At 33.2% G+C, this 10,669-nt stretch overlaps 1 protein-coding gene across 1 annotated transcript; it reads right to left on the bottom strand.

The window, feature by feature from the left end:
• Positions 1–8,736: 8,736 nt before the first annotated feature.
• On the bottom strand, positions 8,737–10,365 carry LOC149244698 (uncharacterized). The gene is made up of 2 exons (XM_089368048.1): positions 9,226–10,365; positions 8,737–8,967 (listed from the first exon to the last, which is right to left on the bottom strand). Exons 1-2 carry the CDS (start codon positions 10,266–10,268, stop codon positions 8,838–8,840), a joined length of 1,173 nt encoding a protein of 390 aa, XP_089224174.1. The 5' UTR covers positions 10,269–10,365; the 3' UTR covers positions 8,737–8,837.
• Positions 10,366–10,669: the final 304 nt, after the last annotated feature.

The raw sequence follows: 10,669 nt of genomic DNA on the forward strand, positions 1-10,669 counted from the left end.
CGGAATATTAAATCATCTTAAGTCTAATGACAATGGTAATTAAAGTCAAACATATTTTAATCCATCCACGTTATCAATCGGAAATTATTTTTACCATGATGACACGATTACGAGAATGGAGGTGTGATAATCCCATATCTTGTTCTTCAACATGAACCACAATGGATGAATCCGTGGACAAAACTCCGATAACAATTAAAATTTTCTTATTTTTCATAATATAAATCACGCAGGCCTAAATTCAATAAATTATTAATTCTCAAAAAAAATATTCAAATTAAAAAAATTGTAATTTTTCAATGATTTTTTTTTAATATTTTTATAATACTTAAATTAGTTTTTTTTAAAACAAATTGAAACTCTTAAAACTATAATGCTAAGTTAAATATATAACAATATTATAAAATCATAAATGAAATATAAAGCGAAAAAGAAATCTGAATAATAAAATGGAAACAAAAACAACAAGAAAATGCAATTGATTTTTTTACTGCCCTTTTCCGATTTGAAATCAGACTAGTAGTTGTCAATGTGAATAAGTAATAGCTGAATCAAGGCCTTCGTAACTAATTGGCATTTAAAAATTGCATGACAAATTGTTAGCAAATCAACCGGGACCTGCCACCGCTAAATGTCTGCAATTTCCCAAAATCATAAAAATCTAACTTTTAAATTTTAATAGACGCGTAACAGATGTACCATTTTAATAGACGCGTAACAGATGTACCAGATGTAGAATTTTCTTGGACGGAATTTAGAGGAATAAGTAGTGGATGGGGTTAGTTTGAAAAAGTTTAGGTTCAAATACAGGCGTTATTTAAATTTTCGTTAGTTAATATTATGAATTGTATATGAGTGTCAACAATTTATTAGGGAAAGTATGATATAAAACATAAGATTTAATAAAAGCTGAGATGTTTTAGTTTCTGACTCTATCACAATAAATTAATATACTACCTTATCAAAATTGCAGAGATCAAACAGTTTAGCCAGAAATTTAATAAAACTGAGAAGAAACTTATGATTTAATAAAACTGAGATGTTTTACCTTCTCACAATATCTTATTTATCAAAATATTACAAGAAGATCACAAACGTTTAATAAAAGCTAAATTGTTTCAACTTCTCATCAATATATCACTTTATAAAATTTTAAAAAGAATCGCTATAAAATTTTACCACGATTTACAATCAAGTTACCCTAAACACCATTTTTAGTGAAAGTGGTTTATTTAGTCCAAAAAACATTGTTAAAATTTGAGCTCGTTTAAATCAAAATTTTAATGATGAAAATAAATTCAGCAATCCACCATTTTCTTATTTCTGGCATACTAAAACTTACTTCAGACTACCTACATTGTGAACGTCAACCATTGTGTCCAAAAGTTACCACCGGTCAACACCTCTGCAGAGAATTTAGTATATTTTTCAGAAATATAGATATATATATATATAGATGTGGTTACGAACGAATTTTGAATTGTTCAAAAGGACGCCTTCCTTAGAAAATGCACGGAGGCAACCTTAGAAAAAACACAAACGCCGGACTTTCTGTCAGAAAGTCTACATCGCCATAACTCAGTGTCGGATAAACAGCTAATTGTCCTAAATTTCGCAACCTTTTCATGCACTGACAAAACCAATGAACCAGTACTTTATTTTGATATTTAGTATTGTCCCCTTCTAGAAGGGTGCCTCCGTGCATTCTTTAATCATATAAGGCTTGGGATGGAGCAATGTGTCTTTTAATATAATATATAATTATAAATATGACTATTTTTATGAGTATATTTTTAATTATAATTTTGATTATTAGGAAGTTGATGCTATCATAAATATTTGGAAATTAATATTTTAGATTGTGTAGGTATATACTTTATTTTGTTTATAACTTTTTTATTATTATAAAAGATTATATATGTATCCCCTAATGATTTGGAAATTGTTCAAGATATAATGTTTTGGAAATTGTTCAAGATTTAATTTTGTTATGTAGTAATGTTTATTTTTTTTTGTGCTAGTAAAAATTAAAAGATATTTTTGATCTTCTACATTGGGGTTGACCACTTTTTTGTATATGAGTTTTTTTCATTTTCTAACTTTTTATCGCACTACAATTCTCTTTAAATTGAGATGTAATAATATTTTTAATATTGTCAATATCCTATAAGATGGCATCTTCCTATATTTCCCAATAAATTAGCCAAGACTTCAGGTGTTGATGCCATCCTAGCTTGAGTCACCAGTCATTATGGCTAGAGTTAGAAGCAATTTCTGAGAGCCACTTATCATCCATGTTGTTTATGTTATTTTTGTACATTAAGTAACTAACCATTATTATGCACTCAATCGGGTAGAGGCTCATTTTTATGAGGAGGTTATAGTGTTTTCTTTTAATATTAAGATTATAAGTTATAAATAATTATTTTGGATTTTCTTTTTCATTCACCAAGATTCTCTAAGATAGTATATCTCCAAACTTCACATCCATAAAAGATACCAAGACAAGAAAGTGTGTCAAATCAGAGTTTTTTCTTATCCCACATCCAAATGTCTACTAATTTGTACTTGTTTTCAAGCCAATAATAAACTTCTCACCCTCCATTTATCATTTTTTTCAACAATATAGTCCCAATTGAGCTTATGATGAATATCGATTCCAAGATATTTTTATAAAAACACTGTCTCCAAACCATTATTGTCATATTTTAAATTGTTGTATGTGATGTTATGGGTTTCAATATCATAACTTTTGTTTTGTCCATGTTCATGGTCACACCTATAGAGAAAAAGTCCTTAAGGATTATTAAATTGTTTTGACGTCATAGGGATTCTATGTCTTAAGAACAATATTATTTCATAATGCAAACTTCTATAATTCATAGTGTTCATCGAGAGAATCCTTACGGTAAATCACATTTCAATTATTTTTGTCGATGCATTTCGAACCACTAAGTGTGGTTCATCATGAGGATTAGGATGAATGCACTGATCCAACTATGCAATTATATATTATAGAGATGCAAAACGGCTAGATAAATGAACATTGAAGGAAGTAATAAATTAATTAAAAGTAAACATTATATAATTTATAAAATAATAAATGTAAATAAGTTATTATAATTTTGATATTAAAAAAAAGGACAAAAAGTTGTTATAATAATAATGATGATGTGATCTAGGTAATGTGAAATTTGTGAAAATTGAGAGATCTAAGGTTCGAATCCCCTCGAGTATGACTCGGCTTATGGAGGGGAGGATAGGTTGTAGACCCCCAAAGGTTTACTAGTAGCTACATGTGAGGTGTGTTGTTGGGTTTCTCAAGGATACAAAAAAAATTATTGGGTTTGATATTAAGGTTTATAATGTTGGATTTTATAATGTTAAGTTTCATGATATTTGTTTAATGTTAGGGTTTAATATTCTGACATTGGAATGGTACAAAAATCTATCCAACATCGCATTGTGACAAACATTGTCGTAACGTGACAATTAATATGACAACCATTATCACAATTTTACATTACCTTGCAATTTATTCAATGTTGCATTGCAACATTACAAAATTAAATTTTATAATATTGGTTTAATATTGGATTTATAATATTTGGGCTTATAATATTGGGTCTTACAATATTTGGGCTTATAATATTATGGTTAAATATTATGACATTGGTACAAAAATCTATCCAACATCGCATTGTGACAAACATTATCATAATGCGGCATTCAATCTCATAATCAATGTCACAATTTTACATTACATTGCAATTTATTCAATTTCGCATTATAATATTACAAATTTAGGGTTAATAATAATAACTTTAATATTAAGGTTTATAATATTGGGTTTAATATTATGGTTTATAAAATTGGGTTTAATATAAGGTTTATATGTTAATTGAAACCTACTCATTTGGTTGAAAACATAACTTATTCTTACTTATATTAAAACTTAATATTTAAATTCAATACTAATACTCAATACTCATTCATTTTTTCTTTGACTGTATATTATTTTGTCTTTGACCAAAATTTTATGCCCCTTATCCATAGATTAACATTGAGAATTCAATTTTTGTTAAGTTTTATTATTTTTTAAATTTATTTATTTGTAAAGTGATATGTTGAGCTTTTATTATGGGTTGTTTAATAACTTCCATTTCTATTAGTTCCTAATTTTTTGTTTTTTTTTTTTGTTTATTTCCTTTTTCTTTAACTTTTGCTTTTCATGAATTAAAAATATTTTTCCATATTTTCAATTTAAAATGACTTATTATTATATTAAAAACACACACATACATTAAAGTTACTATAGTTACTATATGTTAATATTGTAATGCAATAATTTTTATTATTTTTTAATTAATTAAGTTATATTTAAATTAAAAAATAATTACTAACCCTGTGTAACCCCAATTTATACACATTTTATATAGGGAAAATTACAACCTCACCGAACTTATAATGATCACATTTTCCATAATCATCACAAAATTTATAATATTTTCAAAAGTTTGACTAAAATCATATGACGGAAGTTGGACAACAAGACCATTAAAAAATTGCTTACTTTATGATCAAATGTAGGTTATTGATTATTCCTCGTTCATTAAAAAAAATCAAAATAAAGAAAATCAAGATAGATAAATTCTACTAATTACAAAATACTCAAAACAAAACAAAAATAGCATCAAATATATGTTATTGATTATTCCTCGTTCATATTAAAAAAAATCAAAATGGATAAATTCTGCTAATTACAAAACACTCACAACACAACAAAATCAAAATGGTTGAATTTCTCCTAATATAATGCTAAAAAATTCCCTAATTTTATTCATCGGATTGATCCAACCAAAAAATGTTGGATTCTGCTCATTGCATTTCAAATTTTGTACTAAAATACAAAACAAAATCAAAATCATTGAAGCAATAGAATCATATCATACCACCTACGAGTAAAGGGAGGAAAAAAAGGTGCATGCAAAACACAGGTGCTATACTGTATATCTTTGTAACTGATTAGGTTATATTGGAGGTAGGGTTTTTTCTCAGAATCTATGGGAAAATTGATTAATTGATTAGGTTAGTTTGGAGGTTGATTATTTTTTGGAATTTATTGGATTTTATTTATTAGGAATTTGGTAGAATAGATAATAATATTTGGAATAACATTTATATTCAAATTTTGTTTATTAGTTGTGAGAGTTTGTTCAAAATTTTTCTCAATAGTATTATTTTATCCTAGAAATTATTGGATCTAAGTGTAATATATTTTAATTTCAAAATAAATAATTGTATGTAATCATTGTATCATATGGCTATTCTTCCAATTTCCTTCTCGGTATCAAAGCCTCTATAGGCTTGACTCCCTGAATGGAGGGTCCGGTAAGATGGAAAAAAACTTCTGAGGATTAAATCCATACTCTGTACATGGTAAGATGGAAAAAAACTTCTGAGGATTAAATCCATACTGTACATAGATTAGGTATAGGTTAGATATTATTTGTTTTGAGTGCATTCCATATTTGTCAAACGAGCTCGGCGCCAGTCAGTCCCAGGAGTCTGTTGTGCTCACACCAGTCCGTCGGTCTGTACATGAGTGGAGCTGTCATGCCTGGTTCGTTGCAGTTCCGTGTTAAAGACCTGCATTTCCTACTGGTATTCAAACCCTTTTGGTTTGCTATACACAGATCCAACTGTGACGATCACATCATCTCGACTGTGGGACGTGACCTCTACCCATCACTAGGGATCCGATATTGGGCGAGTTGGCCATTCATACCGCTTCCGCCCACGACGCAGTCGATGTTAGCAAGGAGAATTCGACACCTCCATTATGGATGTTCGGAGTCGGTGTTTTGTGTCGAAAACGGGCAAGTCCTCGTGCGGTGTCCACTGAGGAGATTTTCCTTAGATCAACTTTTGAATTGGATGAACTGCAATTTCTTGAGCCATGTCTCACGCGAAAAGAGATCGGGTTTTTCATTGGAAAAGTTGATGTCATTTTTTCGGCATGCCTCGACTATCTTTGGTGATGAGGCGACTACAGTGTCTGTTGTCCGGAGCTTCAAATACATAATCAAATCGGAGTCAGTGACGAGGCATGTTACCCAGAAGCGGAAGGCTTCCTATTATAGGCCATCCAAACGGACCTGGGGAAAATTGTTTTAGCGGAATCCATTTCACCACACAGATCAAACAAATCACAAGGAGGACCAGACGCGGCGCTTGATTCAGGCCAAGACTCGCAACAGAACTCTGTAGCAAAGCAAGAAAGGAATCCAAGGCCTTCTTTGCTTTAATTTTTTGTGTTTCCTGACTTCCATTTTGTATGGTAGGTATCGAGAAAATGGTGGCATGTCCGGTGTCTTATGCAAGCGCTAAATGTTATGGGTGTATGTTTATGTTTGAAGTTTACATGTCCATTGACAACACTCATTTCTCCAACGGTGATTGGTTTGGTTGTCATAGCTTTTGTTAGGGCCAAAATGTGGCGTGAAGATATTGAGAGGTAATTTCACTCCAGAATTTAGAGTTTTGTATTTTGATGGTTGTTTTATTTAGAAATATTATAAACCCTAAAATAAATATGGTTTACCATGGTTGACCACAGTTGATTTTGACATTACATAATTTTTGTTACAATGCAACGTTGGACTATGGTTGACCATGATCGATTTTGATATTGAGAGAACCTTTGTTAGAGTGCGACATTGGACAATGGATGACCATGGTTGACCATGGTGGATCTCCATATTGAGACAACAACCCTAAAATAAATATGTTTTACCATGGTTGACCACAGTTGATTATGATACTGACACAATTTTTGTCACAGTGCAACGTTGGACTATGGTTGACCATGACCGAGTTTCATATTGAGAGAACCTTTGTTAAAGTGCGATGTTGGACAATGGATGACCATAGTTAATCTCCATATTGAGACAACCTTTGTCACAATGCAACATTGGACCATGGATGACCATAGTTGACCATGGATGACCATATTTATGACAATATGACCTTGGACCAAGAGAAAATCTTTGTCACAATATGACCATTCAATCTAAATCTATGTACCTAGTGATATCTAATGAGCATCTTGCTACATACTGGATACCATAATTTGTGGTCCCCTCAACATACCAAAGAATCCTCTTAGTTGCTTGCCGGTGGAACTTATGCAGATCTTGCATGTCCCTAAATACTACTCGAAAGGCCTTCAAAATCCAGAACCACTGCATGACCAGGCCATGGCTTCTCTCATCTAACAAAGAAATGGAAATACCCTCAGATTTGCCATTAATACGATTTATTTTATCTTTTCTAATCAATTTCCCATCTTTCTCACCATTATTGATCTCTACATGTCCAAGGATCGAAACTCTTGCAGTATATAAACATTATTCTTCTTCCCGATTACTTCTCTGTTTAGTGGTTCTCGACATTCTTCGGTGTCAAGAGAACATATCACTAATTTAATTATGTGATTCTGCTATATGTTGATCGGTCTTGTTGTGCTACGGGCTTCTAAAACATCAGTTATGGGTCAATTTATGAGATCCTTGTATGTAGAAAGGCCAGTTGCATAATTGACTATTGAATATGCCCAATACCTAGACAAGCCACCTATACAACTATCAAAAGTGTAGTTTACTGCACTTCAATAGATGGGAGTTAGTCCATAGGATGACCCGGTATTGAAATTGTCTTTTGGGAGACCGAGAAGCATCAATTATACAAAGTTTGTCAACAATGGTCAGAGGCAATTTTGTTTTAAATGGAGTTTATGTGACAACTCGAAGATAAGGTGGTGAAGAAAGAGTGTTGTTTGCAAGATTCCAGAGTGGATGTCAGTGCTGACGAAGACTGACTAGATACATGTGAGTATATGTAAGTTATGATTATTGTAATAACCTTTGTAATGATGTAATGTAAGCATTAAACGGGGAACTTGGAATAATGCTTATAGTCTTAGAAACTATTGGATCTCATATGCACTATATATATCTATGATGTATTTTGATTTCAAAATATAATAAAAAATATGTTATTTGTAATCTTTGTATCATGGTTGCTATTCCAATTTCTTTCTATCCATTAGAGTTAGTTTGGAGGTTAAAGTACAGATTGATATTACAAGAATGAATCTAGTTTAATTAAAAAAATAGAGTATAACATGAAATTTAGTAAAAACTAAGACTTATTACTCGAAGAAGTCTACTCTTTTAACTTTATTGCAATGAACAGACATGTTATCAAAACTTCCAAACGAAGAGAATCAAAAACAGTTTCACCCTTCATTCAAACTAAACCCATGTGACTATTAACCTCACTTCTCGTGAAATTGGGAAAAAAACAAGAAAACTGCGTTTTGGTTATCGCTTAAATATCGGTAGACAAAATTTGAAAACAAAAAAACTGCATTTTGGTTATCGTTCAAATATCCGTAGACAAAATTTATCGTATGCAAACAATAGAGATATTTTTCAATTTGATGCTAGGATATTGAGGCACGGGATAAAAGCGGCCAATCCAGAAATTCATGATATTGAGTGTAAATCTGATAAATGTAACTCTAGAACTGTGTTGTGAATTGGATAGACCTGTTTAAAATAAAATATTCTGTGGGAAACAACTAATTAAAAGATCATGACAGTGAATGTAACCCTGATACTTGCTAAAGCGAGATTGAGTATGAATGAGGTCACAACAACAGAGACAAAAGCCTTAAAAATGGACCTGCAACTTCCTCCATGAAATTCAAAATACTCAACAGTTCTAACTAACCCACGCCCTTTAAAGCACTCGCTTAAATCTACAGATAGTGGCTACACAAATTGAATTCGCTCCTTCAATGTGGTCGGAGAAAGAAAGCTAGATGGCTGGCTGCTCCTAGTCCAAACATAGAAAATAGAAAATTCGCTATTTATTACCGTTTCCATTGGTGCGCTGGATGCCCTATTTGAATGTTAAACAAAGTCACACGATAATCATGTTAATTCTGTTTTCTCTTTAATAATTTGTTTCGTTCTTATCTATCATATTTTCAAAATAAAAATTACACGCCAATTGCAAGAATCCATAACACTGAAATACTACTATACTAACGGATACTATGATCACCCAACACAAAATACAAAATATTATTATCGTGGCCGTATTATTGTTTTTCCTATTCATCCTTTCTGAATGGTGGGGAACATTGAGAGGACATACCACCATGCAGATGTAAAGAAGATTGCAGAGAGACGGCCATAGAAGGCCAGACAGAACAGCGTGATGATCATAGCAGTTGCAACCGCACTCGCATCGTAACCCATGGCCGGCCTAGTCCTCCTGTAAAAGTTCTCCGATCCGTGTGGTCTCGTAGGCCTGGCCCTATTGTCCATGGATACAACTCTGAATGTTTTTACTTTACCTTTTTCAGGATGGTGATGCTTGTGTTTATCATTGGCTTCTTTAGCCTTAACAGCCCTCGGAGAAGCCGAAGCCAAGAACTCAATTGACTGAACATACCCTCTCCGAGGGTTGACTGCTGCAATTGTATTCACAGTAACGTCCGGTTTTGGGTTTATTATGTTGAGCCTGTCGATATCTGTCTTCTTTGTAGTTGCTTCAACGCCGATTCCATTCTGATTAGTGTGAGGGTTTCCAGGGTTTCTAGAAAGCTGTGAAGAGCATAAAACCCCGCTCAAAACAAACTTCTTCATGCACACCACACCACCCACCGCCATGGCCGCGGCCGTTGGAACGCCCGATCTTCTAACCGAGATTGCACTCAAACTCAAAACCCCAAAGGCCTTCAAAATCCAAAACCATGGCATGACCAGACCATGGCTTCTCTCATCTAACAAAGAAATGGAAATACCCTCAGATTCGCCATTAATACGATTTCTTTTATCAACTTTCATCAATTCCCCATCCTTCTCGCCATTATTAATCTCTGCAGGTCCCACGATCGAAACTCCTGCGGTACCTCGGCCACTGTTTTTCTTCCAGATTACTTCTCCGTCTTTCACCACAAACGGAATCCATCCCCTGTTAGAATATTCGAATCTCACCATGGACTCAGGCACGCCAGTCTCCTTGGCAATACGTTCTCTTCTGGCAGAGAGGTCGGCACTGATGCTCTGGAACTTGTCGAGCCCGCTGGTAGAAAAAGGATTGGACCTCCTTCCATGTCTCTGCCGGGATCTCGGTTTGGGCGAGTCCACGATTTCTTCTGCTTCGCCTTTCACTAATATCCTTCCACACCGCATTATTCTCTCAGCCGAATCCTACAACCCAACAAGATAATGCAGAACAAACCACACATGAATTCATCTATTCCCAGCTTTAGCCCGCCTCTCAAAGTTTCAGCAATCCGCCATTTTCTTATTTACTTTACACGACATTCATCATCAAAGTCAACCATTGTGTCCGAAAGTTACAATCGGTCAACACCTCTGCGTAGATTTTAGTATATTTTTCAGAAATATATATATATCTGCATGTGGTTGCTAACGAATTTTGAATTGTTCAAAAGGCACGCTACCGTGGGAAAGAAGTTTCAGTTGAGTCCATTTGTGACATGAACATCTGATCTAAAACAAACACAAAGCCCGGACTTTCTAGAACAAAGTCTAGATCGCCATTACTCACTGCCGGACAAATAGCTAAA

The sequence above is a fragment of the Pinus tabuliformis genome, chromosome 8 (assembly GCF_031772625.1).
Source record: "Pinus tabuliformis cultivar Carrire ecotype Pingquan chromosome 8, CPIR1, whole genome shotgun sequence".
NCBI lineage: Eukaryota > Viridiplantae > Streptophyta > Pinopsida > Pinales > Pinaceae > Pinus > Pinus tabuliformis.

What these genes read in the sequence shown, in the direction of transcription:
- LOC149244698 (XM_089368048.1), bottom strand. Translation starts at nt 10,268, where the DNA reads ATGCGGTGTGGAAGGATATTAGTGAAAGGCGAAGCAGAAGAAATCGTG. An exon ending in TTCTTTACATCTGCATGGTG is followed by an intron (nt 8,968 to 9,225) that starts GTATGTCCTCTC and finishes ACATTCAAATAG; the next exon opens with GGCATCCAGCGCACCAATGG.